The 12,877-nt window shown below is 34.1% G+C and overlaps 2 protein-coding genes across 2 annotated transcripts; both read right to left on the bottom strand.

Moving 5' to 3' along the window:
- Nucleotides 1–725: 725 nt before the first annotated feature.
- Nucleotides 726–1,743, bottom strand: LOC113285725. Its single transcript, XM_026534496.1, has 2 exons — nt 1,142–1,743; nt 726–970 (listed from the first exon to the last, which is right to left on the bottom strand). The coding sequence occupies exons 1-2, from the start codon at nt 1,611–1,613 to the stop codon at nt 933–935; spliced, it is 510 nt and encodes a 169-aa protein (XP_026390281.1). The 5' UTR covers nt 1,614–1,743; the 3' UTR covers nt 726–932.
- An 8,080-nt stretch (nt 1,744–9,823) lies between these two features.
- On the bottom strand, nt 9,824–12,570 carry LOC113287799 (multiple organellar RNA editing factor 9, chloroplastic-like). The gene is made up of 5 exons (XM_026536638.1): nt 12,138–12,570; nt 10,654–10,751; nt 10,496–10,561; nt 10,213–10,395; nt 9,824–10,111 (listed from the first exon to the last, which is right to left on the bottom strand). The coding sequence occupies exons 1-4, from the start codon at nt 12,506–12,508 to the stop codon at nt 10,214–10,216; spliced, it is 717 nt and encodes a 238-aa protein (XP_026392423.1). The 5' UTR covers nt 12,509–12,570; the 3' UTR covers nt 9,824–10,111; nt 10,213.
- Nucleotides 12,571–12,877: the final 307 nt, after the last annotated feature.

Raw genomic sequence — 12,877 nt, 5'->3', positions numbered from 1 at the left:
AACATGGCAGTAGTAACTTAGTAAATTTGACCAAGTCATCAGCTCTAGGTAAGTGCATTTGGTTGGTTGCATTTCCAAGAGAAGCATTGAGTTTACTGGCCTTGGTTAATTAAGGCAGTGAAATAATTTCTTGAATGCTAAAGCATGAGTACATAGACCCGGTACAGTGGTACATACTACGATATTACCGCTTCTCTATATTTGCCGCGACAAAGATGTTAGAGTCTACCAGAAAATTGATGACCACACGACAAACATCTAAGGGTGGATTTTTCATTGCGAGGAGGTACATTTCTACGATCTTCAGTTCTACGGTGGTCTTGTAATTACTGCAAACATGCTTTAGCTGGTGCCCCGTAATTCGCCCAGAAATTTTAAATCTCGATTTTGGCCCTGTGTGTGTTAGGAACCCGAAAATGTAAACACAAAACAAAAACCTAAACTTTAAAGAAAAAAGATGGTTTTGAATTAGTTTTGCGTGTAAACCAACCCGTGAATGACCATCACCTTTTTCACAGGTAGCTATTTGGTAATTGATTGATACATTGTTCTTTTGAAACCCATTAGATATGGCTGGAATCCATCTTTGATTGCCCTCAAAATAATCCACAATTCGTATATTTTTTTATATGATATTCAACTCTCCAGCTAAGAAAAGTAAGCACCCTACTTGTCTCACTCTCTCTGTTTCAAAGTTTGAGAAACTGAAGAGCATGAGATAGCGATTCCATTCAAACCCCAAAACAAAATCACTTCAATTTCAATTCCATTTCCTTTCACAATTTAACAAACTTCTATAGTCTTTTACAAAAGATTAAAAGAAAAACAAACTTAGATTGGTTTGTCGATCTTGACTATGCTATCATCACACTGAAACAAAATCCTATTAAAAATTAAACAAAAAAACTCGCAAAAAAAAGAACAATCATTTTTCATCTCTGGATATCAAGTCTTTCCTCCTTCCATATACCTGCAAATTTCATTAATTAAGAAAAACCCAAATAAGTTACTGAATTCCATAATGAACCCCAAGCTAATTAATACTGTAACGGTTGTTACAGAGAAACTGAACTGACTAAATAAAAAGAAAAACAGGGAATTTTTTCCTAGAATAGGATCAAATCTTGTAAATGAAACTAACCTGATTGAAGAATTTTATGCTCTGGTTGTTTACAATCAGGAGGATATTCAAAAAGAGATAAAGAGAATTGTTTATGAACAACACCAATATCAAAGAGAATTAAACCAGAAGAAGGATCGTCAACAATGATATCTTTAACAGGTAACCATAAAAACAATTCTTCTTGAGAAAGACCTTGTAATCCTTTTAATTCACCATAACTAAGATTACCTCTGATTACAGTTTCAAAGTAAACTCTATTTTCGAATTTTGCTAAACAAGGTTGATCGAGATGAACTTCAAGAACGCCAGTTTCATCAAGATTGAATGATTTTACTGATTTTGGTACTAGACCCGCTGGTAACCCATTTCTTTGTAAAAGATCGTGAATTGAATATGAGTGTGATGAGTACGGATTAATTAGAAGATTCAGAATTACAAAACCCAAAATTCCTATCAGTCTGTTGTTGCTTTGTGAAAATGCTGCTGCCATGGTTTGTAGAAAATGAGGAAGAGAATAAGAAGAGTATAAGAAGAAGAAGAAGGTTTTAAGAAGAGGAGGGGGTTTAAGGAAGTTTTCAGCGACCAAAGGGGTGAGAAGCGGTGAACTGAGACTTTACTCTGGACTTCTTAAAAAGGCATATTATATATCTTTCCAATTTACTAAATCACCCTTCATTAAAGAACTCCATACAATTTTTGCCCCATTAGATTTTGGGTCTCTATTGTTTCCCAATTGCCAAGTAAGCATGAATCCATAGCTAAAATGGAAATAGTAAGTGGGAAATGATATATATGAAATTAAGCAATCTTGTTTTATCGGATAAGTGGGAAATGATATTGGAATGTGGTAGTTGCTTGGGAGATTATGGAACCACAACTAGTGTATTCATTTTGGGCCGTTTAGTTTCTCTGGAGCATAGTATCATTCAGTCATACATTTGATAGTTTTCCAATGGAATGTATTTTATGTTGCAACCAAGAATTGTTCACATTTTTGTGCCCCCAATAGATCTAAAAACCAACTGTATTTCTCTTGGAGAAGAATACTATATTTGAAATATAATTCAGTCCTTATTGTTAATCGATATGATATTAGAGGGTAGAGAAGTCATATAATATAGAGAGAGTATTCCGTGTTTGTTTCTATTTAGGTTTAGCTTTGGATTCTAATGAGTAGTGACAGAGAGAGCGGAATTAGTTTTACATTTGGCGGTGAGCGAGGAGGAACAGGTAGTTAACTGAAGAATAAGACGGAGGTAATTACAAAGCTGGAAAACATTTCTAGAATGTAAAGGACAAAATTTCAGCATTATTTTCAACTGAGTCCAAACAATGTTCTCATGAGTCATAAGATATGAATTACATATTTATTTATTTATAAGATACCCCTTCAAATTTATAAGTAAAAAACAGAGTTTGGATGGCAATAAAAGAAATCAACTAATGAAGGGACCTTTCTGTAAGAGCATGGAACCCGGGCATTTGGGCAAACAATCATCAATCATATGTTAGTTAATTATTATTGTGCCCCTCCTTTCAATTTTATTTTTTTACATGTAAATTATAACTAATTAGAATATATGTTTATTATTTCTTTTATGTCGGTGACTACTTCTTTTTCTTTCTCGAGACTTTTAGAGTTTTTCTTAATTATGTTTTTATATGCATGAGATGATTGAGAATAATGAAAGTCTTGTGTGTTCTATCCAACCTGCCCTACTTCTTCTTCTTTTTATTCTCCCTTCTATCCACTACTTTCTTTGATTTTCTTCTATAATTTTCTTTTCATGTTGTAAATTTCTTCTTTTATTTTGAACATTTTAAGGAAAAATAAAGGTATCTTATTTTATTTTGTTTTCATTTTATCATTGTGTAGGCAGTTTTACAGTCCTGGACTATACCAGCTCCATCGGAACCAAAATCATATTTTGGGAAATAATAAATTCAATATATTACCTAGATGTCATAGATCATATGGAAATAATTCCGCCAAAAATATCCAAAATAGAAAGAAAAAAATACCAAAATCAATTTTGGTGGAATTTTTCTTAATATCCATGTAAACTATTTGTACATTATATGTACTAGAAAATACCTTGATGCCTTGATGGTTTTTTGTAAAGTTGTTAACTCTGTAATATACATTGATACCATTGATTTTAAATACCAAATCTGCATGTATGACAAAATATCTATAGTATGCATGTCTGGTGTTGAGCATAAGCGAGTTTGGCGACGACCTAGAACCCTTAAATTTAGGAGCCCAACTTTGTATTTTTTGTATATATGTTAGCTCCAGATTAAAAATATTAGTTGTATTATCTAGAAGTTTCAATACTGTAATGGTAAAAAAAAAATCTTTAATACCTAGAACCTGGGTTCGAGACCTATAAAGATAAATCTCGTTTTTATGCAGATTTTCACTATAATTAGCCTGGGTCCCATGTGGTTTTCTCATGCCATGTCTATGAATCAAAATCTGCATACCTGAAATTGGCACTGTGGATTATAATTTGTTTCTTGACATAAAACTGTTTAGTGATATATAATTTGCATATTGTGACCCAAATTTAAATGACAATCTACCTTGTAGTTCAAGCATGGTTTATCTACATTGAGAGCATCGAATCGGCATTATAATCAAATGTTTGTCTTGTGACCTAAATCTCTACCTAATTTGAAAAAAGTTTTGATGACTCAAAATCTTTCATAATTACTTAGAATATGCCTAAGCAACCCAATTTTTGTGATTCTAAAGTGTGAACCAAATGTCTATTGATCTATGCATTATGATCTAGAATCTTCTGTTGTGAACTTAAATCTATCACCTAAACTGAATTTCCTAAACGACCCATAATCTGTTAGTATGAACCCAACTTCGCCATGTATAAGATTTAAAATTTCCTCATGACTCAAATGTTGTTTCACGACTAAAACTTTGCATCATAATCTGAAATCTTCGACGTGAACCTCTCAATATGCGTATTGTAACATGAAATATGTCATTGTAAGGAATAATATGCTTTATGACACCTAAACTAACAGGAGGTTAGTCAATTTAGATTTGTGGAGATATTACAAGAATTCTAGAGACTTTTGAAATATCTTGTTAGTCAATAGAGAGTTTTTCAAAATCTCAAACAATCTTTATTATTGGATCGTGACTCTCTAAAAGTCTTCACAGTTCTTTGTTATTGGAGGAATTTGAAATTGATGGCTTGTGGTTTTGAGAGACTTGTAGAGACTTTTATTGCAAAACATACTATAAAAGGCTAAAAACAAATCTCTTCAAAATAGATGGTATCTTGAGAGATTTTTTTCTTTGTTTTTTTCTTTAAGGATTAAATATCAAAAAATTAAAAATAATAAACCAAGTAAGCTACAATTAAACCCTTAAAAAACGAAAAAACAAAATGATGTCTTCCAAAACCCAATAAGTTTACTAGAGATTTAAATCCCTTATGTTCGTCTCGTTTTGATTTTTTATTGGGAAAATGTTTACAATTTCTATTAGTCATGCACGGACTATTCATTTTGTGAAAAAAATAAATATACTGCTTGTTTTACGTATGTAAGGTAAAATTCATATATGTTTTGTTGCCTCTTTGAATCACCAAAATTCCTTGAAAATCATCCAGAGAGTCTCCCGAAATCTCTAAACTCACAGAGAGTTACCCAAAATCTCTTGCATAAAAAGTCTCTCAATGTCTCTAGTACTCCTAATTGACTAACCCCCTGTAGAATATGCGACATAATCCTGCATATTGTTTACATAAATGATTGATATATGTAGGAAGGATCCATTGACAGGCTAATTCCCTAACAAGGCTTTATATTCTATCAAAATCAGTTTATTCCGAACTACCAATCCTCACCATCTACCGATTTTAATTTGAACTGTTATATTTCAACGGATAGTTTTCGAAGTAGTAGATGGTGGTGATATCTACATGTTATGGTGCTCAATTTTGATTGGATTGTAGATATTTCCAAGAAGTAGAAATTATTATATTAGCCTCGAAATTGTGACATAGTGTTAAAATAACAATATTATATTTAGACAAAAATTTCAATGAAAGTATTAAAAGTGGTAAAATAATTTATTTATTTTTATCTTTTTTATAAAAATCACATTTTAATTCAATAAGATATTTACTTTTATCTTTTTCATGAAAATCACATTTTAATTCCATAAGACCAAAATAGTGATTACATGATTACTTCAAGATTATGCAAATCATCAAAATACAAGATGATCAAAACCCAAATACAAACGTCGACATCAATTGCAAGTAAATCGTGAAGAGAGAGCGTCATTAACTTCAAAGATATTCATTTTTTGTACATATAGTAGTGATGAATAATGATGTAAACCGAATCGTATATCCAAAAAAAGGAATTCTCTTTTCTCCTTTCTCTTTCCTGCAAGGGAAAAAAAACCTAGATCTTCCTTCTTCTTCTTCTTGTTGAGATCTAGCCAGATCTAAGCAAGAATTTTAGTTTCTTTACTAATAAAAGTAGTTTAATTTATGTTTTTAGATTTTGTTTCTGTAGTTCTTGATGTCTATGGATACATTTGTTTGTTATTTAGACGATCTTTTCTTCGTCTTTTGACAATGATTTTCTCTTTGCTCTAATAGCGATTTTTTTAAATCTCCATGATGTTTCTTGACTTATTATTTTCGATTCATCAAAAACATCAACAATTCTGCTTAGCTTCGCTTTAGATTCATCCTCAACAAGAAGGACTTAGTGCATCCAGATTCGTGTGGATCAACAAAAATTTGGCAAAATACTCAATTTTCTTTAGAGCATCCCTTATTGAATTAGATAATAATTTTAAATGAATGAAGTTGATTTCGTTCACACCATCAATATTAAAAAATAAAAAATATACTATTAATTAATTATATATATATATATATATATAAATATGTATTTGAATTAAGTTTTTCGTCCCTAAGCATTTCTATATATATATAGAAATATGTATATATTTTACAAAAATGGACATTATGATTTATTTATTTTTTTGTGTAGGCTATACAACAGAAAAAATTGCGTATTTCAATTAATTTGGGATGGATGGATGCCAGTAACCGTGTAGAAAAGGAAAATAGAAAATAGAAAAACAGATTGTGTTGGACGGTTGATGGTTTGGTGACTAGGATAAAAGAAACTTACTAAACAGCTAACAATGTGTTGTTTAACCCCTTATTTTTATATTAGGCCGATGGTTTGATGGGTAGTGTCTTTACCATAGCCTGGTCGAGGGAAATCTACGCTCGAAGATATTTCGTTCCTTTTGGAGGAGAACAACCCCGTCATAGCCTGGTCTAGAGAGATCTACGCTTGGAGATATTAGACACATCCTAGTTATCGTATTATCTTTTCTCCCAAAAGTTAATCTATTTTGCAAAGAAGTTTTATACTAGTACACCACGACCCGAACTAGTTAATTTCGAAGACAATTTTAACAAGGGCCAGTTACAGAGTGGTCATATTTTTTATAATTGGTTTGAAAAACGATCATACTTTATTTGTTGATTTACAAAATGGTCTTTTTCCATACGATTCAACACTTTTGAATAAAATGGTGTTATCTTTCCCCAAAATACCCTCTCCATTTAACTGATTGGTAGGAGTGGTGGTGATGAAGCGGTGGTGCTGGTGGTGGAAAGCTTAAGAATCTTCGCTAAACCCCAAAGGAGAAACAGTGAATCCTTTGGGTAAATGCAGTGTAACGGTTCTGAATGCCGAATAACAAACCTGGAAATGGTTTAACGATCCTGAACGTGGTTTAACGATATGTAAACGACGGCAATCACCGAATACAAATAACACCATCATCAAAACAATTATAATGAAAGCAAAATTTAAAATTATGTAATAATGGATAAATAGGAAGGATATATAAGTAATTTCACTGATATTTTTAGTTGTGAATCACCACTTGACTATTTTTTTAACGGAAATATCACCAATTGTTAATAGTTTGTAACTGTATAATGATTTTGTGAATCCGGTCATACCAGTGACCATTTCGTAGTGTTCTCTTTTAAAAACAAACTCCTGGATATTGGTATAATTTCTTGAGTCTGATTCATGATGGTCAAAGGATAAAATGATACTACAGATGATACTGCTAATTATTTTTTGTATTTTTGGGATGGTTAATACGTATGTAACATCAGATAAGTTAGGGCATGGGGTTGGTATTAGGTGGTTCACCGAAACCGAATTAAGTAGTTTTCTTGGGTCCTATTAAATGATTATCTATTTGTCCCCTAAATCAATCAGATTACGGAAAATAGATCATTTGTCCAAATATTTTTAAAACATGATTCAAATGGACTAGTAAAAATTATTATGAGTGAAATGGACACCCAAAAAATAGCAAGGATGAAACTGGATTCATCCTGACTTAAACTTAAAAAATAGCAAGGATGAAACTGGATGCATCCTGATGTAAATTAAAAATAAGAAAAAGTATTTAAAAATGGGCAGGATGAAACCGTTTACTTCTTGGCTATTTTTACATTTTTGTCCATTTAAACAGTATCAAAATGTAAATGTTCTTTTCACTCAGAAATCATTGATTTTGGTCTTTTTAACCAATTTTGCCGTATCACTTCAAGCAAACATCGGTAAGGTAATTAACATGTCTTCTGGAAAAATTGGTCATATGAGAGTGTCTTCAAAATGTAACATTGAAGTAAAACTAGTAAAAGAAAGTGAAAATTTGGATTAGGTTAACTCATATTATCATCAAATAAGACTTAGCATGGTTGGTGTCATAATGTGGTTGGTTATGATTAATTATTGTCTCTTGTATAGTTAACTAAGCTAAGACTTGAATAATCAATCTTAACCAAAAAGCTGTGCACTAAATTTTGCTATTAGTTCTTAGTTATTGTTGTTCATTCCTTGGATTTGCAGCACTACTCCTAAAATATGCTACTAGAACTTGAGATGCCCGGTGGACAGAACTTCCAAATCTGTACTTGCAAGTTGTAAAGTGCTGTATATAAGAGTTCAGGCCTTTAGGGCAAAGAGCAAAATCCCCCGTACATATTTTCTGAATACCAGACAAGAATTCGCGACATAAATGTTGATACCAAACATCATGAATGTGCAAAAGAAAAAGGCAAAAAATAAAAACAAATCAATCCCTAGACATTACCCAACTCCACTCACTTTAGTTTAATTCAGAAGGTATGTGATAAAGTAGAAAATAGTAGATCACAAGAACACATACTCATTCTTTCTGGAAGTTTAAGGAATTAATGCATAGAGAAGTAGGGTATAAGATCTTCCAAAAGACTTCACAAACATGGCAAATCTGAACTTTCTTTGGTTTGTTTAGTATCATCAACTTCTACACTCGGATTTATTCTTCAGTACTTTCTTTTATACGTAAACATCACGTATCCATCAACTAAGTAAAGCCCTAATTCACACACTTCCTTAAACAATACAATCAAGATTCAAGATAGGTTTTCCCCTTCAAAGAATTTCCCATAAAATATATTCATTTCTAACAAACTATGAGGAAAAATAATTATTATTATAGAGCGGCTTTGAAGCCGCAAAATCCTTGTCATTAGCTACAAACCAATAGGTGAACAAGTTACACAAACTAGTCAACAAAGTAAGATTCACAATTCATGGCAGCAACTTTTGTCACAAAAAACTGCTAAAAGAGGAAAGAAAATACCTAATCCCAACATAAGCTGATTATCAATCAGATTTTAAATCTATCTTTTGATCAAGACTATCTTAATCAAAGTAATCTAGAAGTTTATTACGACAAGCATGTTTTAGATAGATGGAGTCATGCGGACATGGAGTAATAACAAGGCACCAAATACATCCAAGAATGACTCCACTTCCCCGTGATGCGTTAGCTACCACATTGAGAACTCTAAGTTTCACTTTCACTTCTTGTATCGGAGCTATGTTTAACGGACCCAATTTCCCGGAAGTTTGTGGTGCACATAGTTGCTTTTGCACCCTTATAGTCATTTGAAAAGACACCCAACAAGGGTCGCCGTTAGTGACTGGCATACGCATTTTCACAAAAGAAAGAAAAGGAAGTCTTGAGGCTCCACCAGAATACCAACTCATTGCCATGAAGTTATTCATTGGACAAGCATGCCAAAACAACAAAAAACCTCCAAATTTCCTTCCTCTAAAAGTGCAGATAACCTAGGAAATATGCCTAGGTAACTAGGTTTACTTATCCGGTGAGAGCTTTTAGTACACATTCACGTGAATGTTCTCAATGACTGAATAAGCCTCGAGCATCTGGGAAGAAGCTCTAGTGAGTGAAAGAGTTGCACAAACAAGCGCAAAAATTGCCAAAAAGATAAAAGAAAAGAAGATAATTTCAAATCAAAAAAAGAAAAAGATGTACTCGCTCTACTTCAAATGAGTTTGTTGATAAATTAAAGCATCAACAAGAAATAGAGTGGCTTGAGCAGTAAAAAAGAAGAAGCCATCAGTGAAGAAAGTATTCTAGTTCACAAATCACAAGGCACGATAGCAGTTAGCCAGGGCCCAACTCAAGTCACAGGCTCGTTTGTGAACTACCATGATACAGTTCCGGAGGCTACATGCAAATGTCACATGTGCCACATCAACTGCAAACCTCTTACCTGCAAGGATGGACCAGGCTCAGGGCATAGGAAAGATGCAACCTTTACAAATCCCATAGGTGAGGATTTATAATCAAGTTCACCTAGATACATTTGCCATGTTAATACTATTCTTAAGATATCATTACTCATAAGAGTTGTGTTTCGTTATTTCTATGGAACTAGCCGCAAAATTAAGAGAAGAGATTGAGGTCATTTGTAAACACTACACATCACAAACACTACACATCACGTCCTCTTCTAATGAATATGAACAATAGCGTATCTCGACAACACAGAATAAGTTCATACAACCATCAACACCCTTCAGTACTTCAGGAGCGCTTAACGTCTACAGATAAGAACCAACAGATAAAAATAGTTAGATACAAACTGCTGATTGCCAGACAAGAAAAATGTTCTGAGTTCCGTGTAAGCTGAAACCAAGGTTACCTCATTGAGGAGCAGAAGTTGAACCTGACTGAGGCGCCACATCTTGTTTGGGTCTTCTTTGAGGAGGAGGTGAGTCTCTTCGTCTTTCATACCTTCGACTTTCATATTTCGATCCACTGCGTTGCTTCGGTTGGTAAGTTGGGTATTTGCACGGAATTATCTCCCCATTGACATACTTATCACCTGAAGACAAGCAGCAACCCATAATGTTTTTAATATAACCATTCACTAAACGGGAATATGCAGAGTAATTTCTATGTACTTGCTACAAGTAAATACTTACCTCCATAATCCTTATTTTTGACATCTATGTAAGAGTCCGGCAATACCCAAAGAACTCCAGGCAATCCTGCAAGATAAAAACATTTTAGGTAGAATCTCAGACAATAAGCATGTGTACCATTACACTGCAGTACATTAAAGCCAATTAATCTAGGTTACCCTTGAATTTTTCCGATGTTTCTTCAGAGACAGTGCATTGGAATCCAGTGTAGGTTGTAGTACTAAAAGCATACATATTCTTTTTCGCTTCTTCCATGCTGCATAAGAGGAGGTTCAAGTAAAAGAGATATTGATATAAGAGATTGATTATTAGCAAAATTCTCTCATATAAGAGACACATGGACACCAACTGAAGAACCCATTTATAGATCGAGAATGCAGCAACAACATCTCAGAGGGTTTACGAGAAGAAGTAAGTAAACAGTTAAGATCCTATCAAAAGTCCATGACATTCTTTCACATACCAATGGCCCATGCTCATACATCCACATACCACATGAACTGAAGATAGATTCAAGGACCTCCGACTATTGTGTTTTAAAGGCGAGACTGTACTATAACGACTGCTGTAATAAGGTTCTATATTGTATTCAATCGAGGCCAATCATATTATGATAGACATCAATTTCAGAAAACATGCAGGAATACCGTCACTCCCTGACCTTATGAACTGAGCACTGCAAGTTGGAAAATTTACTAACTACGACGATTTTTTCCGAAGGATAATAAAGAAACTTCTGGAGCATGAGATTTGCACTCTTAATGGAGACCAAACTCATGGAGTGACTCTGGGAAAAGATCAAAGCGAAATGGTTGGTTCCACTACTCAATTGCCTTTACTAGAGCTCCCTCGCTTGGGACTGCTCTCCACTTTGGAGATTTTATTTTCTTTTCTTGTCTCAGTGTCTCTACGACTGCTGTAATAAGGTTCTATATTGTATTCAATCGAGGCCAATCATATTATGATAGACATCAATTTCAGAAAACATGCAGGAACACCGTCACTCCCTAATCTTATGAACTGCGCACTGCAAGTTGGAAAATCTTCACTAACTATGACAATTTTTTCCAAAGGATAATAAAGAAACTTCTGGAGCATGAGATTTGCACTCTTAATGGAGACCAAACTCATGGAGTGACTCTGGGAAAGGATCAAAGTGAAATGGTTGGTTCCACTATTCAATTGCCTTTACTAGAGCTCCCTCGCTTGGGACTGCTCTCCACTTTGGAGATTTTATTTTCTTTTCTTGTCTCAGTGTCTCTACACTGTAGCTTCCCTAGCACCCAGCTGTAGATCAGTGTCCAACTGAACTTGCGAGTCTAAGGTATACCTTATGCTGATTACTAACTCAGTTTAACACTACCGCACAAAAACAATCAAAGACTCTGACCAGTGTTAATAGACCAATTGAGGCTGAGGAGATTTACATAACCTAATTTACTGAAATTTCTTACAAAGCCATAAACAAGTATTTCTGTGTCCAATTCGGGTAATAGCCTTAAATATTGATTCTAATAATGTCATTAGTAGCATAAGCGGTCATTTCTTGCACAAAAATGAAACCCTAACCAAAATTAAATAATCCCATTACAATTGAAAGCAAGAAAAACAATCAAAAGATAGTCAAGAGTGTATGCGGTACCTTCCCAATACTGTGGTAAGAGTATTAAGATAAGTATCAATCATTTGTTCTCTAGTTGGAGCTGGATCTTTAGGGAACTCCATTACAATAAGCCAGTGATTGTAATCACACCCAGGTAACAAAATTGTTTCTCTGGGTTCATTACTACTACTTCTCTTTGAAGAGTATTCTCCATCCACAGCTGCTCTGATGGAGGAACTACGAGATACGGAGGAAGATTTGCAAAGAGAACGAGATGCGAAACGAGAGCGACAATCATATCGGAAAGAAGAAACAAGAGGAACCCTAGAAATAGAAACAGAGGTTCTTCGGCTTACTGATGAAGAAGAAATTAGGGTTCGGGGAAGGACTGAAGCGTTCAATGTCGCCATTACTAAATGAGAGAGAGTGAAAAAGAGGGAGAAGAAATATGCAGGGATAAGGTAGGAGGAGAGGGATATATATTCCCTTATGGATTTTTTTTTTCTTTTGGAAGCGGGGTTTAGGGTTTATTCGTTTGTTCCTATTATCACACCTCGTTTACACCAGCATTCAGGTGTGCTAAATCAAGGATGCTCAGCTTGGGTACGCCTGAAAAGGTTTAGGATTCGGTGTCGTGTCACAACTATGTCCGATATTTGAACACCTTGTTACACGTTAGGAAACGTCATATTAGGGGTGCACATATCCTACCCTTACCCGCCACCCTATCCTACCCATCATAATTTTTATCTGTATCCTATTTTACCCGATATTTGATC

Source organism: Papaver somniferum, chromosome 6 (genome assembly GCF_003573695.1).
Source record: "Papaver somniferum cultivar HN1 chromosome 6, ASM357369v1, whole genome shotgun sequence".
Classification (NCBI taxonomy): Eukaryota; Viridiplantae; Streptophyta; class Magnoliopsida; order Ranunculales; family Papaveraceae; genus Papaver; species Papaver somniferum.
The sequence above is the reverse complement of the archived record's forward strand: the minus strand, read 5'-3'. Positions and strand labels throughout refer to the sequence as shown.